Consider the following 23205-nt stretch of genomic DNA (forward strand, 5'->3'; position numbering starts at 1 on the left):
GGGGATGAAAATATTGATGAAGAAGTTGAGGAGGCAAATTTTGAGGCAGGTGGCACCGAAGCACCTCAATGTGTGGCTGATGAGGGGGAGAACATACCCTTTATTGTTGAACAGCTGCAAGACGAAGAACGTGAATTAGATGAAGCAATGAATGCCGATTCGTCTGATGATGATGATGATGTGTCTCAAGATTGGGTAAGCAGCGACTTCAGTCATCTTGTCGTAGATGACGGATCTAGCTGGCCTTCGGATTGCAGGGAGAATGAAATTATCCAGGGTGCAAGGTACCATTCAATTGAAGAGGTGAAGGAAGCTGTTAAGTGCTGGTCTCTCTCTCTTATGCGAGAGTTTAAGACAGTGGAGTGCAAATCTCGTAAGTACGATGTGGTATGTGTGAAGGATGGCTGTCCATGGCGGGTGCATGCCTATAAGGGTAAATGGAAAGATTATTGGGAATGCTCCATTGTCACTCAGCACACTTGTCATTTACCTGGGGTGCAGAAGAGCCATCGCAACCTCACGTCGCAATACATCGCAAATGAGATGTATGGGTCGATAGTAGACAACTTGTCGTATGAACCAAAATCTATTATCAGGTACATTCAGGAAAAGTACAAGTATACCATCTCGTACAGTAAGGCGTGGAGTACAAAACAAAAGGTGTTGGAGATGAGGTTTGGTACGTTCGAGGCTGCATATGATAATGTTCCTCGATTGCTGGCCGTCCTATGTCAGAGAAATCCTGAAAGCTACTATGACCTGAAAACTCTAGAAAGAGGAGAAGGTCCGCCCCACACATTGCAGCGGATCTTTTTCAGCTTGGGTCCATGCATTAACGCATTCCATCACTGCCGGCCTCTCCTGTGCATCGACGGGACCTTTCTCACAGGAAAGTATAGATTGCAAATGCTTGGAGTGGATGGAAACAATCAATTGCTGCCTGTTGCTTTTGCTTTTGTTGAGAGTGAGAACACAGATAGTTGGTACTGGTTTCTGGAACGGATTAAGCTTGCAGTCGTTCGGGATAGGGAAGATGTCTGCCTGATTCATGATCGTCACGCCGGCATACTGAGGGCAATACTAGATTTGCAGCAGGGGTGTGTGGAGACCGGAGAGCCGCCCAAGTGGCGTGATATTCGCAGTAGGTGGTGCATGAGGCATATCGGTGCAAACTTTTTCAGGCAATTCAAGAACAAGCACCTTATGGATATGTTCAAGAGGCTATGCAAGGAAACGAATCAGCAAAAATTTAACAAGCAGTGGCAGAAACTTGATGAACTGACCGGGAAGAAAAGAGCCGAGGACGCATCAAAAAACATAACTGCACAGGATGAAGCAGAGGCTTTGTGCCCTCTGCCAACAGATACTGCACGTACTCGCAGAAGGTCTGGGTCCGCGGTGAAAAAAATTTCTGAATGGATTGAGAATGAACCCAAGGAGAAGTGGGCGTTACTTTATGATACCGATGGTGCAAGGTACGGTATAATGACCACCAACTTTGCCGAAGTTTACAATTGGGTGCTGCGAGGTGTTCGTAGGCTGCCACTTGTTGCAATTGTTGAATTCATTATCCGCGGGTGTACCGATTACTTTCAGGACCGGTTCACTAAAAATCAGGTATTCATGCGAGATCCAGACAGAAATTTTGGATTCAAGGTAACAGAATATATGACTAAGAAGGCAGAAAGCGCCCGGCTACACCATGTACGGCAATGTGGAACACAGGAGCTCAAGTTTGAGGTATCTCCTAAAGACAGGGCGCGACATGGCATGAGACGTCAAACTCCTGTAAAAGAGTGCATTCTCAAGTTTGATGGAACTTGTTGTTGCTCATGCATGAGGCCCAAGTTGCTGCACTTACCTTGTTCTCATGTAATGGCTGCTTGTGCGGATATTCAACATCCTGTTGACATATATGTTTCACATTACTTCAGAAAGGAGACGATTGCTAGCACCTGGCAGTATGAGATCTATGGGTTCCGTTTGGTTGGATCGTTCACTGAGACAGCGAATCCTGTTATATATATTCCAGACCCAAGATCATCACGGGTTAAGAGAGGGCGCCGTCAGTCACGGCGTATTCGTAATGATATGGATGAGTCAGAGCTCCGTCCTAGGACACAACGCTGCAGTGCATGTAATCAGATTGGACATACGTATAAACGTTGTCCAACCAATGATGCTGGCCCCAGTTCTGCTCAAGCTGGCCCTACAGGTGATGCTACAGATGGAAGACCTCCGGTTGCATCAAGGAGTGGGAGACGTCGCCGATCGAGTGTTAGTACATCATCAGGTATCATTTAGTTGTAATTTTATTTGATCGTTATTTGCTCATATGTAATATTTGCCGCGTTGAGATTGTATCAGACCTGAATGCGTATTTGTAATATTTGCCGCATTGACTGAAGACAGAATATTTGGATTCATATATTTGTAATATTTGTAATGTTTGTTATCATATTGTTTTATTTTTAATGGCTCAATGTATTGTACTATCGTAATATTTAGATTCTACGTTGCAAAACGTTATCGTTTAACTATCTTCGTACGAGTTTTAGATACCATAATCTTCTTCGAAAAATTGAATTAAAATTTTATATGCATACATAAGAGTATGGCGAATAAATCTTGTATTTGGAAAAAGTTTTAATTCCAAATAGTTTGTGAAATATAAATTCAAAGAAGATATAACAAAAATGGCGCATCCCGCCCAGTGGCCGGGCGGGTGGCCTTCCGCCCAGTGGCCGGGCGGGATGCCTGCTTCAGGGGCCTCTTCACGAATAAAGAAACTTTTCTTATTCGCGAAGAGGCCCCTGGAAATTTTTTCAGAACCTCCCGCCCAACCATTGGGCGGGATGTCCCATGCCGCCCATTCAACAGGCGGGAAGCACCCATTTCCCAAATTTTTTCGAGCTGGCACCCCTTTTTGGAATTTTAATTTTTTTTAATCCCCTTTTTAAAAAATCGTCGTAGTTGTTGGGCTTCAGAGATATTCATCCATGGCACGGCAGCTTTATTCCTATTCGACAAAGTGGGTAGGTAGTACTGTGTAGTAGCAGGGCAGAGACAGTGAGATGAAGCGCCGCTAGCGTCAGGAGTTCAGGACTCGGGAGGGACAGTGGAGGAGGCCTGTCAGCCAGCGCACGCTCGTTTCGTGTAACGAAGATGGTCGGTCGCCTGCTAGTTGGATTTGCTACAGTAGTCGCTTGCTGCGCCTATGTAGCACGGAGAAGCAGGGGAAAAAAAGCATCCGCCGTCCATTGAAGATGGAACGCGCCACAGTTGTCGAATGAATCGAGTGGGGTTTGGACTTTCAGTGCGGCTGAAACTTGAAAAGGTAGCACGTCCAGTTCCGGAAATATTAGCAGTCAAACCATCATGACTTTAAAAAAATTATTCCGTGTTAAAATAATATTTAAAAAAGATTATATAAATGTGATTTTATTTAAAAAATTTCTATCGTAAGAAATGCAGTAGTGCAGTCGGATTTTAGTTCAGATATACCGTTTTAGATCGTTGAATGTTATTTACAGGTGTAACTCCTGGGTAGCCCCCGCCGCCGGAAATATTAGTCAGTCTAGCTGGGCTGTTATTCCTCTCCGCAAGAAGCAGAAAGCAGCCGCCGAGCGCCTCCCGGCCCATCGCCGCACCGACGCCGGCCTGGCCCGCTCCAAGCGGACCAGGACCAGTCAAAGCCCAACCGTGACAGGGGCCCACCAGCTCGACCGCACTCGTCTCCGTCACCCGCGCGGTGCCCAAACAGTTCAACGCTGGCTGCTTCGACTCCGGTCCGGTGCCTCCCATCCCACGCGCGCCACGCGTCCAGGATCACGTTCACGGTTCACGTCCGGTCCGACCGGTCGGGGTCCGTCCCGAGTTCCGAACCGGCCTCGCCGGGCCACGGGACAGGATCACAGGAGCGGCCACCGCCCGCCGCAGCCGCATCGCGGGCGGGCGGCGGCCTTGCCTTTCCGGGCGAGGACGGTGGGCCCGGCGAGCCAGGCGTTGTCGAGTGGGACGGGGGGCAGCGACCAGCGGCCGGTGGGCCACGCGCTGCCCGCGGCGGGGGGAGCACCCGCGCGTGTGGACCGGGTCCTGCAGTCCTGCTACTACCACCTCTGGCCGCGGGCCCGAGTGGCCAGGCACCGCCCAGAGCTGGCCTCTCGCTTTTCGTGCCCCTCTCTCTCTCTCTCTCTCTGAACTCGTTCCAAATCTCGACTCGACTGGCCTTGCCTCGGGAGACGCGCGGCCAGACCTGCGCTGCATGTACCTGCACGTACCCTTTTCCGTCTCTCCGAGGAGTTGCACCGCGGAAATCGTGCGAATTTTTGCGTGCGTCACTGGATGATGCATCCACATGCAATTTTTACCAAGGAACGTGCACAACAACAGCACACGGTGGCACAGTGTCCACATTCATGGTGACATTCTCTCGCGAGTTGTTCAAATATTTTTTTGAAAATCGAGTTGTTCAAACATTTTTTTGAAAATTGAGTTGTTCGAATAAGAGGAGTAGTGCATGCATGGAGTGCAATTGTAAGTAAAAACTGATCAGCGTGATCTGTAAAGGGGATGCATTTCGATGTGCGGCTCGTGAGGCCCAAAAGGCCCTAGCCTGCAGCAGGCGGCAGCAGAGCTGCGCAATCTGCCCGCCCAAAAAAAGATGGTCGCCAGCCATCACTAAAGCCTTGCCCTTCAAATTAAGCCCGTCCTCTGTCCCTCGCCCACCAAGGAGGCCAGCCCCAGCGTGTCACGGGCGCACCACCCCGCACCGCACAAGATGGCCATCTTCTTGTTCTTCTTCTTCTTTTCACTTTCCTCCCAACCTTGTCGACCAGCAGCTTAATCCGTCGTGGTTAAGCCATCGGCACACTTGACCCTCAAGAAAAAAAATGTACTGGCCATGGAAATCGATGGCCATCCTTCGACTAACGTAATGCAAAATGGTGCTCCTTCGGCCTCGCTTGGCCTCGTCCTCGTTTCCTTAATCTTGCACCGTTGCCTTTGTTTCGACCGATTCCGTGCAACGGTGCTCCTGCTATGGTGGTAAAAATAAGTAGACTTGGTCAAACGCAGTGCAATAATGTGTTCCCTTGGTGAAAACGGAGACGGCAGTAACAAGTTAAAATGTAAAATGAAGGAGGAGGACAAACTCCCAATAAGACCTGGAAACTATCCTAGACCGGTCCGGCTATAATTTAGAGCCGGGGCGTGGCGCTGAATTTTGACCGCAAACATTTAGTTTATATATTTTCTCATTGAAAAATAACGCGCTACCCGGTCCAAACTCGAGCCCGGCCTGACCCGCAAAATGCTCAAGTATATTCAAAATATATGACTTTAAGGTGTGGACAATAAGCGGTGATAATGATCCGTAAAGGGTTCGACACACTTCCCTTCTTTGTTATTAATATTTTGTGAGATCCATATGCCACCTTGCTCTTCCGCATGTTTCCGACGTTGGTTGTTCTAGCGCATAGCGTCAATTTTGCTGGCACCCTCCAAAGTGTCCCATGCAGTGTATACATCCATATCATACCTCGCGCGGTCACCCTCAATGACAATCACGATGTGTCACCCCTCCGATGGTGCCACAAGCCTCCCAATTTGTTCTTTTTTTGACAAGTCGTTGGCTACCTTATTTTGACTTGCCAATTCTAGGAGAATACATAAGATCATAGTTTTGCACCAAGAGCAAATTTTTTGAGATTAGGGAAGCCATGGGCCTTCTTTCCGTACGGAAACTTCACAGCTAGATCATATCAACAAACTTGTTTTACAGTGCAATCCTCTCACGCAACAAGACTCGGATGTGCGGTTCTCACTTGTCATGATTTAATCAGGAGGCTCGGTTGTCGACATCCCTCTTTTTTTTGTTTTTGTGTGGTGTCTTATATACACATCGCAAGTGATTCATGTAAAGTGTAGATACATATCACATCTGGTCATGAGTCATGGCATATACGGCGAATGCCATGTAATGATTTTGTAAGTAAGTTGTGAGGCATCACGTTGGGCCTTTGCTCTTTGGTTTTGTTCGGTACCCTATGACAAGATAAGAAGAGTACTGATGCGCTATGGCGTCATGCGGACTTTTTCTTTCGCCCTATCTATGGTGCACTTTACCGACTTGTATGCTTATATCTATTAATGTGCACAACAACTCAGGTACCGTGTATATTGCCTTTCTTAATCATGACTATTGCCGAGTTTATCATTGTTTTCAATTGTTCTTGATATATATTTGAAATGAAAAAAATCCACGTAAATTTATCTAAAAAATAGCAATATTCCGGGAAAGCTCGCTCCTTCTGCGTTGGGCCATTGGGGTAAGTATTCTACTGGTCGTTGCAAGTGACTTTGGATTACCCAAATTATCGACTTCCGCAACCAGCTGCTGAACCGGACACGCACATCCCGAAAGCCAAAAAAGCCGAGCACTGACCCAGAGAGGAAAAGCCGGGCGCCCCCCTGTCCGATCCATCCGCCCGCTCCCCACCGCATGTGGGCCCTCGCAGCCAGACTCACCGGCAGTCCGGCCCCACGTAAATGGTCCCACAGGTCAGTCCCGCTCCCGAACGTCGCGCGAGGACCAGCGGGGGCAGTAAATAAAGGAGGGGCCGGCGGGGTGTGACTGGCACACGCCTCCCCTCCCCCACCTGACGCGGCAGCCGGCAGGCACCACGTGCTCCTGCGCCCCGCGCGAGTCGCTGACGCGGCGGGGCCCGCCTCCCGTCACGTGGGGCGCGGCAGGAGGACCGTGCGCGGCGTGGGGCCCCGTTTCCCATCTGCTCGTCCTCCCGATGCCCCCGGCCAGGGTGGGCTCCACACCGGAACAACGGCCACCGGGTCTCGCCGTCCTCCGTCCTCTGGACGAGTCACCGGCTCGCGCCACGCGCTGGCGGGCGGGTGGTCCTCGGCCGGCGCGGGGCGGAGCAGCGGATCCCGCGCGATTTGGAGAGGGAGAGGGGGCCCGTGCGTTTCCGCCCGCCCGGGCTGGCCGCTGCTAAATGCTGGAGTGATCTCGGGTTACCGGCGGTAACGCACGATTAGCTGCTGACGGCTGCCGCGTGGGCGCCGCACGGCCACGGCGTCCGGCGGCGTGAGCGTCTGGTGAATGAACCGCGAGGCTGCGGGCTGGAGCATGAAGGTTCCTTTTAAGTTTTAACAAACCAAAATACGTAATTTGTAAGCTTGTCCTATCGCTCGTAAACAAACTGTAATGCGATACGGAAGGGTGAAGGTTACTATTTTTCAAAACGCAGTACAAATGCGGACACTCACATATATGTACGCACACTCACATGTACACATACCTCTATCCCTATACCTGAACCGGTAGATTCTTAAGATGGATGAAGTCATGTTAGATATCTCGTTATCAACGAGCATGTCGCCTGAAAAAATAATATCGGATTACTTATTTATTTTTGGACTCTAGGAATTATTGAAACGTTGAATAGCACGGCTAGACCCTGTTTGGATGGACTAAAATAGGAGGACTAAAGTATAATCCGGTGTTTGATAATAGACTAAAAATAAACTACTTATAGACTAATCAACGCTAAAAGGTTGAACTACCAATTAGCCATAATCAATACAATTAGGTATATTTAGTCCTGATTAGTTCCTGCCAAATTTAAAAACTAAAGATTAAAGACGATACATCATATCTTACAAAGTTATAAATGGTTTCGACCAACAAATCATCTAGATCCCTCTACTGGATGGATCTTCCGGCGACAATTTCCAAACACCCATATCAGCAACATGTCATGTCTATAGGAACCAGAAACATGGTACCTATACACAATTACCACTAAGTACCAAGTACATGTATATAGCAATAGCACTAGGCAAAAACCAGCCTTGGAGTCATGTATACATACAAATGAAAAACCACCGGTTCCTCCTCCAAGACGCCACTATCTTGTTGTCTGGCCAAAAGCAGGTATTACAACCAGCAGTAGAAAACAAACAACAATGCCAAAACAAAGCAACACCAAAACCAAGTCCATGCCCAGGCATCAGAGCGCAAGAGCCTCCCCCCATCGAGCGAGCGAGCGAGCATGGAATCCTCAGCCCCCGTCACTAGCAGGCACCAATGGCGGGTTGACAGCGTCCGACGCTCCAAAGCACCCCTCCCTCGGGCTTGCCACTGCTAATTCCGGGCAAACCCACCTCCTCGGACCGGACCAACGCCCGCCCGGCGACATCCATCCCTGCTTCCAAAAGCACGAAAGCAAGCACCACCCATCGCACGAGCACGGAGCACCTTCTCTCTCTCTCTCTCTCTCTCTCTCTCTCTCTCTCCCTCTCTCCCCTGCTCACGAAACACACACGACCCACGCAGCCGCGCTGCAAGAGAGAGAAGGGGGCGGAGGAGGAGGAGAGGCACCGGAAACTGACGTCGCCTTCGGCGGCCTGCTAATTAAATCCCACCTCGCCCTCGCCTCCTGCTCCCTCTCCTCTCTCCTTCCTCCCTCCCCACCCGAATCGCGCGGGGACACCTCGGGGGAACGGCGGAATTCGGGCCGACGGGGAGGTGTGGCCGGGGAAGTGCATGTGAGATCCCCCGATGGCGGCAGCGGCTGCCGGCGGCGGCGGCGGAGGGGGAGGTGCGTGCGTGCGTGTGTCGCTGCTGGCGGTTCGTGCGGGTGTTTGGGTCCGAGGGGGTCGGGTCGGGCTGGTCTGTGACGACGTCCGCTTGTTGCGCGTGCAGGTCCGGAAGCAGGAGGCGGCGGCGGCGGAGGGAAGGACGCGCTGTTCGTGGAGCTCTGGAAGGCCTGCGCGGGGCCGCTCTCCAGCGTCCCGCCGCTCGGGGAGAAGGTCTACTACTTCCCGCAGGGGCACATCGAGCAGGTGAGGGGCTACCCAACTGGGAGCTCGTCTCCCGTTGGGTGCTGCTGCTGGCTGCCCCCTCGCGTTTCTGCTGCGCGCGCGCGTGCGTGCGTCGGAATCCTCGCCGAATTTCGCGGGGGGCTCCTGCGTGATCGCGGAGAATTGCGGGGTTTGGAGGGGTTTTTGGCGCGGGGGATTGCTTGATCTGTGAGTCGATGGGGGTCCCGGTGCCGCCCCTCGATTCGGGAGATTCCGGGCCCGTGTGCCTGCGCTGCGGACGCCCCTGGATTTCTAATCCTCGTCGTCCGCAGGCTGGATTCCTGGTTCCGGGTCGAGGGAAGCTCGCGCTTTTGCTCCGAATCGTCGATTCGGACGGGAATTCTCTGGCTTTTGGGGGGTTTTGCCTCCTGACGCGGACAGCTCGGGAATGCGGGATCCGTTTGCACCCCGATCGTGCAGGATTCTTGGGGGTTTCTTCTGATTTGGGGATTTTTGTTCTAGCTTTCGAAAGTCGTCGCTCAGTTTTACTGGTCACACTTCAGTGAGCTCAGTTGAGTTCAGTGTTCTTTCATTTCATTTGACCCTGGACGCTTGGTCTTTCTTTAGTGCCTTCAATGGTATTAAGAATCAGTGCCTTTATGTTTTTTAATGTTCTTGTCCAAAGCTCCACAAATTTTTTACTGACCTGGGAGATATGCAATGATTCCTCTTTCCAAGATTCTTGCTCTGCTCCGTGTGATTTGGGGATGCTGATTCCGCGGGTTCTGCTGTCGTCTCAGGTGGAGGCATCGACGAACCAGCTCGCCGAGCAGCAGGGCACGCCGCTCTACAACCTGCCATGGAAGATCCCCTGCAAGCTCATGAACATAGAGCTGAAGGTAGCAACAGCGCGGCTTCTTTGCTGTTCATTGTAGCATACTAGCATGTTGTGGATGCATATGCCTGATCCTCGTTTCCGTTGCTAGGCTGAGCCAGATACTGATGAGGTGTATGCCCAGCTCACCCTGCTCCCTGATAAGGTGGGTAACTTCTGGTTGTGCTTCATGCATGTAGAGTCTTGAAAGGTTAACCAATACTACGTACTAACGTTTGTGTTGATTTACAGAAGCGAGATGAGAATACCACTACAACAGTGGAGAGTGATGACCCAGAGGAGGAGGTGGTGCCTAATGCGCTGCCAGCCACCAATGAGCAGCTTCGCATCCATTCCTTCTGCAAGACACTGACTGCCTCAGACACAAGCACACATGGTGGATTCTCGGTGTTGCGCCGGCATGCGGATGAGTGCCTCCCTCCCCTGGTTAGGACCTTAGAACCTTTGACTCATGTTTTTGTTGTTGGTCTAGTGATAGTGATCCCTTTGATGTTGCTCCTTGACCAGGATATGACTCAGCATCCCCCAAATCAAGAGCTAGTGGCGAAGGACCTGCATGGGGTTGAGTGGCGCTTTCGTCACATCTTTCGAGGTGGTGCCTCATCATATTACTCGTACTGGTGATTTATTCTTGTGTGATGTGTCATGTTCTGGCTTGTTCGTTCACTCTGCATCGCTGCCTGGAGTGCATGCTTAATGCTAGCTTTTAATTGTTTGTAAATCCAATCGAGGCCATTTGTGCGTTGGTAACCCATTTATTTTGAATTTATCTGTTAAGTCTGATACGAACAGTTAGTTCTATTCTCTGACTGGGACCATATTGTCAGCAGAAATTCGCGTGTATAATATTTTCTGGGGTGCCCTGTGTCGATGATGGCAGTAGTTTTATCAATGATTCTTCTTTCACATGCTTAGTTTATTTGGATTAGGAATTCCTGCTAATTGTCAGTGGCCTAAATTGTAACCTGGATAGATTTAGTGTATTGGACATTGTTAAAGTTTGCAGTTTGTGTTTGCTTTACATCAGGTCAGCCACGGAGACACCTTCTTCAGAGTGGTTGGAGTGTTTTTGTTAGTGCCAAGCGTCTCGTTGCTGGGGATGCCTTCATATTTCTCAGGTCTGGTACTATGCTATGCTGAACGGTTAATGCTGCTTGCTTTAACTCGCTTTATTAACGCTATACCTTAACGTTACGTGCTTCCTTATATTCTATGAGCCAGAGGTGAGAATGGGGAGCTACGTGTTGGAGTTAGGCGGGCATTGAGGCACCAAACTACTATCCCATCTTCAGTCATATCAAGCCACAGTATGCATCTTGGTGTTCTTGCAACAGCATGGCATGCAGTGAACACTGGGAGTATGTTCACTATCTACTACAAGCCAAGGTTCGTGGGAGTTATAAGCTTAGACGCACTAGTCCTGTTTAGCACAAGTGCTGTTCCAATCTATTATTAAATCGCTGCATGAAGTTTCATGATTCGCTTACATGATAAAAAGAAGATTTTAAGATCCACGATAACTATTTGCATGTTTGAGCTGAGTCATTTACACTCATCCTGCAGGACTAGTCCAGCTGAATTCGTGGTCTCACGTGATAGGTACTATGAATCGCTGAAACGAAATTATTCAATAGGGATGAGATTCAAGATGAGATTTGAAGGCGAAGAGGCAGCAGAGCAGAAGTAAGACTAACTGTAATAAATATTTTGGTTCATTTACATACCACAAAATTTGTCTTAGGAGATAAATTTTCTACTCTCATTTGTTAGATTCACTGGAACAATAGTTGGAATAGGTGCTTCTGATCCATCTGGCTGGGCTGACTCGAAATGGCGTTCCCTTAAGGTGTTGACTACATGCTTGTTTCTTTGGATTATGAGTCCAAGCTGATTAATATCAGTATTTACTAACATATTGTTCTGAAATTAGGTGAGATGGGATGAAGCTTCTTCCATTCCTCGTCCGGAAAGAGTTTCTGCTTGGCAAATAGAACCTGCTGTTAGCCCATCTCCTGTGAACCCTCTTCCACCCAGATTCAAGAGGTCTCGCTCAAATGTTAATGCTTCGCCATCTATCATGTCAAATGTAACCAGAGAAGGTTTGAATTTGAACTTGTTACTTACCTGAAGCTGTAGTTCTTTCTATCATTACTAATGCATGCATAATTTTTTCATCCAGTTGCTTCTAAAGTAATGCCGGACTCTCAACAAAATAGTCTCCCAAGGGCCGTGCACAGTCAAGGAAGGACACACTTGACTAGTCGATACCGTGATAGCAGTGATCTGAAGTCTGCTCAGGATCTCACCAAGTGGTCTAAAGGGATGGAGCAGGAGAGAAACAATATTAGTGCCCAGACAAAGCTAAGTCTGGAGTGTTGGACGCAAACAAGAAGACCTGAAGGTTACAATCAGCCGCTGTCGGCATTTCAACAACTGCAAGATGCGCAGAATCCACTTTGTTCTTTTCCTAGTCAAATATCTGGAAACTGCTCAAGGACCTGGGACGCAGTTGATGCGCATTATCCAGTCCAACAAGCCAACCACAACATGTTACCTGGAACCTGGTCTTTAATGCCTCATAACAATGGTTTTAGGATGGATCAACAAATGAATCTATCGATGCCTGGAGCTCCACATCCTCAAAGGGCTGAAATTGCAAAATTTAGTGGGAAATCTGCTTTCACCCCTCTTCAGGGCCATGGCATTGATCAGTGCTCCTCAGACTGGTTTGGGCATATCAAGCCCCAGCCTTTGGTTATTGAGAATGATGGACAGAAAACCAAAGGCACTTCATTCAAGCTATTTGGGATTCCTTTTGGCAGCCTGGAAAAATCTGAACCTCTGGTATCTCCACCAAGTGTCGCATATGACGGGAAGCAAACATCTCCATCAGAAAGGAATCAGCTTCACATAATTGAGGTGGATGATTGTTCTGATCCTTCTAAGACTGTTAAGACACTTTGATGGTGCTCAGTCAGATTCTGTTAGGGAGAATAATCAGCCTTGTCCATAATCTACCCAGAATATTCTGAGCAAAGTGCAAAGTAGTTCAACCCAAAGTTGCAAGACGGTTCACCGCACATTGCACCTTTTACCTTGCTAGTCATGCTCCTTTTTCGTTGTTAGTCATATCTTGATATGATACATAAAATGCATACTGGGCCCAGATCATAGTTATGTATTCTTAAATGACAATAAAAATCGTGAAGTTTTTCTTGAATGTGCAAGTTTCATGTTTGGAGCTGTTTACATCATCCGACACCTTTTTACATTAATTTTGTGTTAAACTGTAAAAAAAACAAACAAACCATGAAAAGCATGTGATGGAGGTTTTTTAGTCGTTAAGCATTATGTCTTCTGAATAAGTAGATAATCAAAATGTTGATTATATACATCATGTACTATTTATGCCATAGCTTTTAAGACTGCATGTAATATGTGATGACAAATAGAAACATTTGTCGTAGTATCATAGCATGAATGGTCTGCCTAATTGCTTTAATTTGGTTTCATCTCCTTCTGTTGCCTGCTTTTCAACGGATCTTCTATTGCTCTTAGTTTTTGAATATGACAAAGTTTAACCATTTCAGGTGCATAAGCAAGGCAGTGCCCTCGGCAGGTCGATTGATCTGACAAAGTTCAATTGCTACGATGAACTGATTGCTGAACTGGATCAGATGTTTGACTTTGATGGTGAGCTGAGCAGTCCTCAAAAGAACTGGTTGGTCGTCTACACTGACAATGAAGGTGACATGATGCTGGTTGGTGATGATCCCTGGAAGTGAGTCTTACCACCATCTGGATGTTTTCCTTGGCTTTCCTGTTGCTCGGTACATATTGTAATTATGCATGGAAAATCTTGACCTCTGTCTGGACAGTGAGTTCTGCAACATGGTCCACAAGATCTCCATCTACACAAGGGAGGAGGTGGAAAAGATGAACCCAGGCGCCCTGAACTCAAGGTCTGAAGATAGTCTGCCTGACTCGCTGGGGAGCGGATTGGGTTCCAAGGAGGCTTCAGGTGGGCCATCCACTTCGTCCCTCAACTCCGAGAACTGCTAATCTGTCCTGTTAGCGAGGTAATATACATCCGCAGCAGTACATGGTCTTGTTTGTAGCAGCAGAGCAAACCATCGCTCATACTGAATTAATCTCGTGCAATTCGTTGCAGGTCCTGTGCGGTGGCAAGGGAGACGTATGGCCACAAGCTGGAGAAAGAGGCGGCGAGTCTGAGAGAAAGAGAGGCTTGTAGTGGTTTTGTAGGTGCTCTGTGTGTATGCTTCCGGGTAAGCCCCGCAGTACCCAGTTTGTAGATGGTGCTTGCCCTGGTGTCGGTCTCTAGTACAAGTTTTCGGGTGTGCCCTGTGTTGGCACTAAGTAAGTTACTGTAGCAGAGCCGCAGAAAAGAAGGCAAACAAACCCCCATCGCGCTTGCTAAGCCTTGTAAATAGCCTTGCTCTGAAGCGTCCTAGTGTGTTGTCGACTGCGTTAACTGACATGGCACCTGAAGAAGGCGAGTTGGCTCCTGCTTGTGTGTCTTCTGCCTGGGTTTGACTTGCCTGCCATTGCTGGGGTCGACTTGCCTGCGATTGCTGGGTTCGCATGTGAATTCGTGTGATTGTTGGTTTGCAGGTGCGAGGGATACGAAGAACCCGAGGGCTTGGATGGTTGATGGTAGCATAGTAGATATGCCGGGGCCGGGTTGTTGATTTCGTTTGCCCTAGTAGTGATGTACATGTGCAGGGTATCAGTTTGAATTCTGGATGCTGCCTAGGTGGTTGGGATTGCCGAGGAATCTAATAATGCTCTTCAATCTGAATCCTGGGTGCAGAAGATGCGGCTGGTGTGGTGCTTGGCAGTGCCCTGTGGACAACAGTTTTGACAGGAACTTTGAGCATCTGCAATTAGCATGGAAGAACTTGCAGCGGTGATGGCGGCACCAACTCCTGTTCCGTCAGCCAAGGCACAGGTGCACGCAGTGGCGGAGGACGCGGCAAAATCAAGGTATGGCTCAACTTATGGCGGCGCGGCACGGCCCGGGGCGGGGCGGGGCGGTCGATAATAATTCTTGCAGCAGGAGCGGGTGGCAGCAATGGCACCGGATTCTGAAAGGCTTTAAGCTGAAACAGGACATTGAGTCATTGATGGACTGTTTGTTATATGGACACTAACACTTGGAATTTGGAAAGGTCCCCTTAGCTTTGCAGGACGCCCGGGGCGGCGGCGCGGCGCGGAGCGGCCAGGGCGGGGGCGCGGCCGCGCGGGGCGGTGGAGGCCCGGGGCGGCGCGGCGCGGTGGAGGGCGGCTGGCGACCCGGGGCGGGGCGGCGCGGCCCGGCGCGGTGGAGGGCGGTGGAGGGCGGCCGGCGACCCGGGGCAGGGCGGGGCGGGGCGACGCGGCCCGGGGTGGGGGCGCGGGGCGGTGGAGGCCCGGGGCGGCGCGGGGCGGGGGCGCGGGGCGGTGGAGGCCCGGGGCGGCACGGCTCGGCGCGGCGCGGGGCGGGGCGGGGCGGGGCTGGGCGGGGCGGCGCGGCCCGGGCGGGGGCGCGGGGCGGTGGAGGCCCGGGGCGGCGCGGCTTGGCGCGGCGCGGGGCGGGGGCGGTGGAGGCCCGGGGCGGCGTGGCTCGGCGCGGCCGGGGGCGGCGCGGCGCGGGGCGGGACGGGGTGGGGAGGGCGGCCGGCGGCGGACCGCGGACGGGTGGAGGCGGAGCCGTGGAGGGCGACCGGCGGCGGACGAGTGGAGGGCGGTGGACGAACTGGACAGGAGGCAGGAGCCGCGAGCAGAGCGTGAGCCGTGATGGGCTGAGCTGCTTAGGGTTAGGGTTATCTATTTTTCATCCTTTCTTAGGCCAGGCCAAGGTATTGCTTGGGCAATACCGGGCCACATTGGGCCCTCCGCCCATGGGTGCACGGGGCGTCCGTGAGTGAGTGAATGGGTGATCCATCCGAGCCGTATTGAATGGCGATGCTCCCTCTGAGACCCAGATTTGGAGATGCAACCGTACAGGATCCTTACTCGTCGTACGTACTAAACGTACGTGCCGCGGGTGGACCTGTGTGGATGTCTTTAGGCGCTGCGATACGGCGCCCCAGTACGCTGCCATAACGTCGCCCGGCGGCCCCCCCGACCGGTTTAATCCGCTGTTCCTGAGCCTCCTGTCTGGGTCTGGGTTTTGGAGCACCACGTCGCAAGCCAACCAATGAAATGCCAGAAAACGGATAGGCTTTTCCTTCTCCCTCTCTATTCCTTTCGCCATGGATTGGCTTCGGATCCACCTTCACCCGCCGCCGTCTTCTTGCGGCCTCAGCTTCGCCAGCGACGAGCAAATAAGCAGCTAAGAGTTAAGCAGCCATTTCCTCCTCTGCTACCATGTCCTGCCAGCACTAATGGCATGGCCGTTTAGGAGGGCTTCTATCAAAATGGTTTTATTGGTGAAGACAAAACCGGTGAAAAAAAAAATCTAGCTTCATCTGACCTCACAGTTCATTTTAGTCCGAGCTTTAAAAAATATAGCCTCGCGCTATAATGCTTTGATTTTGCATAAAACAGGTGAAATCGAAGTAAGGAATAAGTTCTCCCAAACAAATCCTAAATCATCTGTTTTCCAGCGTTACCGCCACCAGACTATGTACCTTTGCGATGTTGGATGTTACGACGAATTGTACCTTACCTCACATGTTGGTGCAAAGCATACATCAGAAAGGAAGCTTACCGTCATCCTTGCACATGTTTATCTTTGCGATGTACGGCGGATCCATTATCATTGATGTCATTAGTGTTGTTATTAGTATTGCTTTCTCTTAGATTAGCAACACTTTTACATTGGACTTGAAAAATCCATTGCTGGCCAAACGACGGTACCAAATATGTGTTTTGAAATGGTCTGCTCCAGTTCAAAATAGTATGGTCATATGTAATAATAAAGAAAAAGGGTAAATTTCACCGACGATCCTTAAACTTGTCCCGAGTTCTTATCCCGGTCCCAATACTTTTAAAATACACATAATAGTTCTTAAACTTGTCGTGTGCTCTTATCCCGGTCTTTAAACTTGTCCCGAGTTCTCTTCTTGATTCCTGTATTCTCAAAATACACATAATAGTTCATAAATTTATCCCACGCTCTCAAATAGATCCTATACTTTCAAAATGAATTCATGTATTTAGAAAAAACTTTTATGGACTGTTTCAAACTTTTAGGATTTCAAATCAAGTTCCGATCTCACTCAAAATTTATTAAAAATCATAAGACAATAATCTTGGATAAAATATTTAATTGTTTTTGGAAGTATTATTTTAAAAAATTTATTTAATAATTGATTTTATTTCAGAGATTAAAAATAATGTTAAAACCATTTATTCTTTGCCCTAAAAAATTTCTGAAAAAATCACAAAAAATAATTTGACTTTGGGTTATTTAGAGATTTTGATCTTTCATATCCAATTCGTGATAATTTATCCATAAATTTTGGATCCACTTTAAGTGGGAATCGAACTTCATTTGAAATCCAAACAAATTTGAAATAATTCACAAAAGTTTTTTTGAAATAAATAATGCATTTTAGAAGCATATGGACCCGGATGATAGTGTAAGACAAATTTAAGGCCCGAGATTAGAGCATGGGATAAATTTAAGTATCGTTACATGCATTTTGAAAGTATCAGGACCAGGATAAGAATTTAGGACAAGTTTAAGGACTGAGATGATAGCACGAAATAAGTTTAAGGATTATTATGTGCATTTTGAGATATCAGGATCGGGATAAAAACTTAGAATAGGCTTGAGAACCGCTGGTGGAGTCTACTCAAGAAAAAAATATCACAGAATCTTCATGTCTCCCTTCTTCCCTGTAATAGTACTTCTTTGAGCATAGCCCGACACGGCGACACCTCCATCCCCGATTATGAGAGTTCAGGACTGGCGCTAGGCAGGTCACACGTCGTCTTGAGATCCTAGCGGATTAGCGGAACCTAATCCTTGTTGGTCGCCACGGACGAGCACGGCGTCGGAGAAACGCTGCTGGACACTCCCAGCAGGGCGTTGTCGCAGGTGCTCGTGGCGGCGTTCTTCTCGCCGTTCCCCCTCGTCTTGAGGTCGATGTCCATGAGCACAATGTCGCGGCACGGGAAGGCCTGGCTGCAGTGCAGCCTGATGGCGTCCCTGGCGACGGTGGTGCCCCTGATGTTGCTGAACACGACGTCGCTGACCTGGACGGCGGAGCTCTGGCTCTGTTTGTGATCGCACGCCGTGGTATTGGAGGGGTGCGGCGTGGTGCAGTAGTTCTGGTCGATCAAGATGGGGTTCTTCACCCTGTCCATCGCCATATTCAGGAACTTGACGCCCCTTACGAACCCGCTGCCCCCCTGCCACGTCTTGATCCTCGCCCCGAACATCGTGCCCGACACGTGCGCCCCGTCGACAGTGACGTTGGACACCTCGGCCCTGGTGTTCCCTCTGCCCAGGCTCCCGATGCTGATCCCGTGCCCGGGGCCGCACTCTATCCTGGTGGCGTACAGGTTCGTCGTGCCCGTCACCACCGACAGGCAGTCGTCGCCGGCCTCGATCCTGGCCCCGAGGATGCGCACGCCGTCGCTGCGCGCGACGTGGATGCCGTCGTTCTCGGGGCTGTCGCCGGGCGACGCGATGGTGAGCCGGGACAGCGTCACGTCGCGGCAGAGCTCCACCCACAGGTGGATCTGCGGCGCGTTCAGCAGGCTGATGCCCTCCACCACGAGGCGGTCGCACGACGCGAAGGTGAGCGCCGACGGCGCGATGGTGCACGGCATCGCGTGGTTCGTCCGGCACGAGTTCTTCCACGACGCCTCGCCCCGGCCGTCCATGGCGCCCTCGCCGATCACCGTGAGGCCGTCGACGCCCCTGAAGATGATCCAGCGAGGGAGGCTGCCTTGCTTGCCCCAGCCCGACTTGTCCTCCGGAGCCACCAGCGTTCCGTCCAGCCTGAACGTGACCCTGGACTTGCACGGACCGGACAGGCTGGTTTCCTTGAGGAGGTAGCTCCTTCCGGCAGGCACGAGCACGACGGCTGGCTGTGCCGAGGAGCAGGCCTGGGCCCATGCGTTCTGGAACGCGGCCGTGTCGTCCGTCTTCCCGTCGCCGGCGGCTCCGAAGCTGCCGACGTCAAACGTCGTCGCGTAACCATCGACACTACTACTCTCCGGCGCGTCCGCCGTCGTCGAGAGCCCGTAACTTGGAGCAACCTCGCGGTGCGGCCACCGTGGCCATGGACGCCGTGCCTCGACGAGAGCGCCGCCCAGCGTCAGGAGCAGCAGGACGAGAAGGCAAGCCGTGGCGAGGAGCGTGCGCGAGGCCATGGCCATGTCTCGGCGATGCTCCGCGTTGCTGCGCTTGCCCGTGGCAGCCTGTTACTCATTGTTGTTTTATAGCTCGTGGGCGAGCGCTTGGTGTCCGACTCGCCGCCGCCGGCGCCATGAATCTCCGTATCGGAACCAGCCCTTACCCTGTCGGACTCGGACTCGGACTCCGTCCCGCGCTCCTCAAGTCCTTTGTGCGAGCATTTTGTTTTCCGACGCCCTGTCGTCATCACGTATTCGGAGTCCATTGGCTGCCCGCACCCACGCTGGGTACCAGCAGTGCGAGTGCCCGGCGACGGATATAGCGTCCGCCACCGAGGCAATTATTAAATTGAAATGGTAAAATTTTATCGTTAACGTACACGTTATTGGTCCTTCCAAAATGAAGCAGCTTTATAACTAAAACAGTGTTTTTAAGAATGAGTAATGACAATAAAGAAACAAGGGAGTTTTCCAATTATCAGACATAGACCCTTTTTGGATCCTCCAGCCATTGATTAGCTAGCTAAAATTATCCATTAGGGATCCAAATAAGTTAGTTAATAAAGTACTGTAGTTCAGCTAATTTTTACTATAATATTTTATTAGCTGGTTGAACCCAGCTAATCCTAGCTAATGGTGTTTAAAGTCCTTTTTATCCCTAATCACTACCGGAACATACCTCATCACCGCCGGTTGTAAAATGCCATCACCGCCGGTTTTGATTCCCGTTGGATCAAAGTCGATACTGATGGTATGGGCTATCACCGCCGGCTCTATAACCGGCGGTGATGCCCGTAAAAAAAATAAAAAAAGAAAAGCAACACACGCAGCTGCCCACGGTGCCCTGTGCTGCCGCCGCCGCTCGAGCTCCTCCGCATCGCCGCTCAGCACCGTTGCCCCCACGTGCTGCGGCCACGCACCGTGGCCCAGCGCCGCACCGCTGCTCTGTCGCAAGAGGGGAGAGGGGGGGGGGGGGGTCGGTGCCGCGGCCCCGCGCCGCCTCCGCGTGCGCCCCCCTGCTCCGGCTGTGGCTGCGTATGGCCCGCGCTGCTGCTCTGTCGGGAGAGGAGAGAGGTGGAGGGGCGACAGGAAGGGAGGCGTGGCATCAAGGGAAGGAGGGGTGGCGGGAAAGGAGGGGCGGCGACGACGGGGTGGAGGGAGGAAGGCACGATGGCGGCGGGGGAGAGGGAGGGAGGGGCGGCGGGAAGGGAGGTGCGGCAGTGGGGAGAGGGAGGCGCGGCAGCGGGGAGATCGAGGGAGGGAGGCATGCGGCAGGGGAGATTGAGGAGGAGAGTCCTAGGGGAGAAGGAGGCGTCGGTGGAGGAGATATGGAACGAGAGAGAGTACAGATAGAGAGGAGAGGGGAATTAAATATCTAGAGTGGTGTAGATATCACCACCGGGTCATAATAAGAGCCAGCGGTGACAACGCCTTGTCACCGCCAGTGCGTGGCTGGAACCAGCGGTGATGGCCGGTGACACCATTACCGCGGTTCCAACAGCCACAATGGCTGCAAACTTTGAAACCGGCGGTGATGAGGCATCACCATCGGTTCGTTTTGAACCGGCAGTGATAGGACGTTTGGAAAGTCCTATTCTGTAGTAATGAATCCACTCTCCTCGTCTCCCCTGAATTGAGGGGCCAGAGGTTAGAGTAGCCCCCTGCGTCATTTGGACGCTAGGCACCAGGCATTCTACCTCCAGCCGGACTACTCTCCACTCTAGCGAAAGCACGTCCGATGGGATTCGAACCCGGGTTGCTTACTCCAAAGTTAGAGCAGCTAGCCACCCATGCCTCCTCCCATTCCCTCTCTCCCTTGAATTCAGCATAAAAAAAATAAGGTGTAGCATGGTCCATTAATGCTAAAAATTAGCAATTAGCAGATGGATCCAAATACATCTAGCTAATGGTTAGTTAGCTAATCTTTAATTAGCTAACAAAACTATTATAAATTAGCTAGCTAACCATTATTAGTTGGGAAGGATCCATACAGGGCTATAGTAGTGATTCCCTGACTAGATGTGCAAGGAGGTATTTGCTGGGGTAAGATGGCTATAGAGTATGCAAAACCCATTTGATTGCTTGGGATAAGTTCACGACAAAGTTGAGGTGGAATGGGTTTTAGTGATCTGAAATTGTTTAACCAAGCACTGCTTGCACGATAGGCATGGAGATTGATTGATCGACCAACCAGTTTATGTGCTCGTGTACTCGAGGCACGGTACAATCCAAATGGCAATCTTCTTTACACAGCTTTTCCGATGAGGGGTTGGTCAATTGAACTGCTGGAAAGTTTAGACTGTGTCGTCTTAGGCTCCGTTTGGATCACCTAGAACTAAAGTTTAGTCCGGATAAATTTTAGGTGACTAAAATATTAGGTAATTAAACTTTAGTCCATACTTATTTGGATCCATGAACTAAATTTTAGGTGAGAAACCATTTGAAGCATATAAATGGGTGAAAATTAAACTTTAATTCAATTAGGTGGGTTCTATGGACTAATAGACTAAGGCCCTCTTTGGATCCATAGCCTAAATTTTAGGCCTAAAGTTTAGTCCATTAGGTGATCCAAATAGGTGGACTAGACTTTAGTTGTGATCCATTAGTCCATAGAACCCACCTGATTCGGACTAAAGTTTAGTTCCATCCATTTATGTGTTTTAAATGGCTTCCCACCTAAAGTTTAGTCCATGGATCCAAACATGCATAAAAATTAAACTTTAGTCCAAAGTTTAAGCCTTGTTTCGATCACCTAGGAATAAAGTTTAGTCCGGACTAAATTTTAGGCTACTAAATATTAAATATTAGGTAACTTAATTTTAGTCCATGCCCATTTGGATCCATGGACTAAACATTAGGTGGGAAACTATTTGAAACACATAAATAGGTGAAATTAAACTTTAGTCAAAATTAGGTGGGTTCTATGGACTAAACTTTAGTTGGGATGAAACTAAACTTTAGTCAAAAGTTTAGTCCACCTGTTTGGATCATCTAATGGATTAAATTTAGGCCTAAAGTTTACTCCATGGATCCAAACAGAGCTATAGTCCACCTGTTTAGATCACCTAATGAACCTAAAGTTTAGTTATAGATCCAAACAGAGTCTTAAGTGGGTTTCTTAGTTAATTGACAAGGAACGGATGGAATGGAGGGAGGAGATGGTCAGGAAATTTTTTAGAAGGTTTGATGCAGACGAAATCCTAAAGGTCAGACTGCCTACAAGAATTTCAGAAGATTTTACTGCGTGGGCATATGAAAAGAGTGGTGGATTTTCAGTATACGTAGTGGTTATTGCTTGGCATACAGTTTGCAAGAAGAGAAGAAAGGAGATCGCCAATCAAGCTCAACGTGAGGAGGTGAAAGACCATTATGGAAGGCTGTGTGGTGTTTGCACAGTCCGGTGTGTTTTGAGAAAATCAAATGTAAATTTGTTTATTATGAATTTGGAGCATATTTCGGCACTCTAAATATTAGTAATGACTTGATTACAGCAGGCCGTACGTTTGTGTGATCGTATCGCCGCTGCATCTACTCCACCTCTTCTCATCTCTCTCACTCTTCCTCTTAATCTTATCTTTTCCCCGCGGACACCTACCCTCCTCTCCTCCTCCCCCTCGCATCCCCTCCCCTTCCCTCCTCTTCCGCCGCCGGTTCCTCTCCCCGCCACCGCCTATCCTTCTATTCCGTCCTCTGCCGTGGCCTCCCCTCCTCTTCCCCACCCCGTGGGCGCCTTCCCTGTGCCGCGGAGCAGCTCGGTTCGTGTAGCTCGGTGCGGAGCAGGCGTAGCAGATCGGCGTGGGGCGAGCTGCACGGAGCGGCTCGGCGCGGGTGCAGCAGCAGGGGCGAAGCAGTGGGGGGCAGGCGGAGCGGTGGGGGCGAAGCGGCACGGCGCCGACAGCGTGGGCAGAGCGGCCCGTGCGGAGCAGCACGAGCGGGGTCGGGTGGAGCGGATGCAGGCGGAGTGCAGGTGAGCGTGCGGCGGCGCGTGCGGAGTGGAGCAGCCGAGCCGAGGGGCCAAGGTGCTGCCGGAGCTCGGCGTGTGGTGTGCGGCGTGAGGGGCCGTGGCGGCGCCGGCGTGCAGAAGGGCAGTGGAACGTATGGGTGGAACAGCGACGGTGGGCGCGCCACGACAGACACCGAGTTGAGTTTGTGCATTTTTTTATTTGGCCGTGTACTCT

At 50.5% G+C, this 23205-nt stretch overlaps 2 protein-coding genes across 2 annotated transcripts; one reads left to right on the forward strand and one right to left on the reverse strand.

Annotated features, from left to right (window-relative positions):
* Positions 1 to 8051: 8051 nt before the first annotated feature.
* LOC112884841 (auxin response factor 24-like) lies at positions 8052 to 14242 on the forward strand. Its single transcript, XM_025950439.1, has 15 exons — positions 8052 to 8618; positions 8723 to 8862; positions 9621 to 9719; positions 9807 to 9860; positions 9947 to 10141; positions 10223 to 10307; positions 10743 to 10833; positions 10937 to 11101; positions 11279 to 11398; positions 11486 to 11561; positions 11646 to 11814; positions 11895 to 12634; positions 13306 to 13496; positions 13594 to 13794; positions 13887 to 14242. The coding sequence occupies exons 1-14, from the start codon at positions 8579 to 8581 to the stop codon at positions 13775 to 13777; spliced, it is 2349 nt and encodes a 782-aa protein (XP_025806224.1). The 5' UTR covers positions 8052 to 8578; the 3' UTR covers positions 13778 to 13794; positions 13887 to 14242.
* Positions 14243 to 17683: 3441 nt separating this feature from the next.
* Positions 17684 to 19051, reverse strand: LOC112885519 (polygalacturonase ADPG2-like). Its single transcript, XM_025951121.1, has one exon. It carries the CDS (start codon positions 19049 to 19051, stop codon positions 17684 to 17686), a length of 1368 nt encoding a protein of 455 aa, XP_025806906.1.
* Positions 19052 to 23205: the final 4154 nt, after the last annotated feature.

Source organism: Panicum hallii, chromosome 3, assembly GCF_002211085.1.
Source record: "Panicum hallii strain FIL2 chromosome 3, PHallii_v3.1, whole genome shotgun sequence".
Taxonomy (NCBI): Eukaryota; Viridiplantae; Streptophyta; class Magnoliopsida; order Poales; family Poaceae; genus Panicum; species Panicum hallii.

Coding starts and splice junctions, on each gene's coding strand:
- LOC112884841 (XM_025950439.1), top strand. CDS start 8,579: ATGGCGGCAGCGGCTGCCGGCGGCGGCGGCGGAGGGGGAG. Junction 9,720..9,806: donor TCATGAACATAGAGCTGAAG/GTAGCAACAGCG, acceptor TTCCGTTGCTAG/GCTGAGCCAGATACTGATGA. Junction 9,861..9,946: donor TCACCCTGCTCCCTGATAAG/GTGGGTAACTTC, acceptor GTTGATTTACAG/AAGCGAGATGAGAATACCAC.
- LOC112885519 (XM_025951121.1), bottom strand. CDS start 19,051: ATGGCCATGGCCTCGCGCACGCTCCTCGCCACGGCTTGCCTTCTCGTC.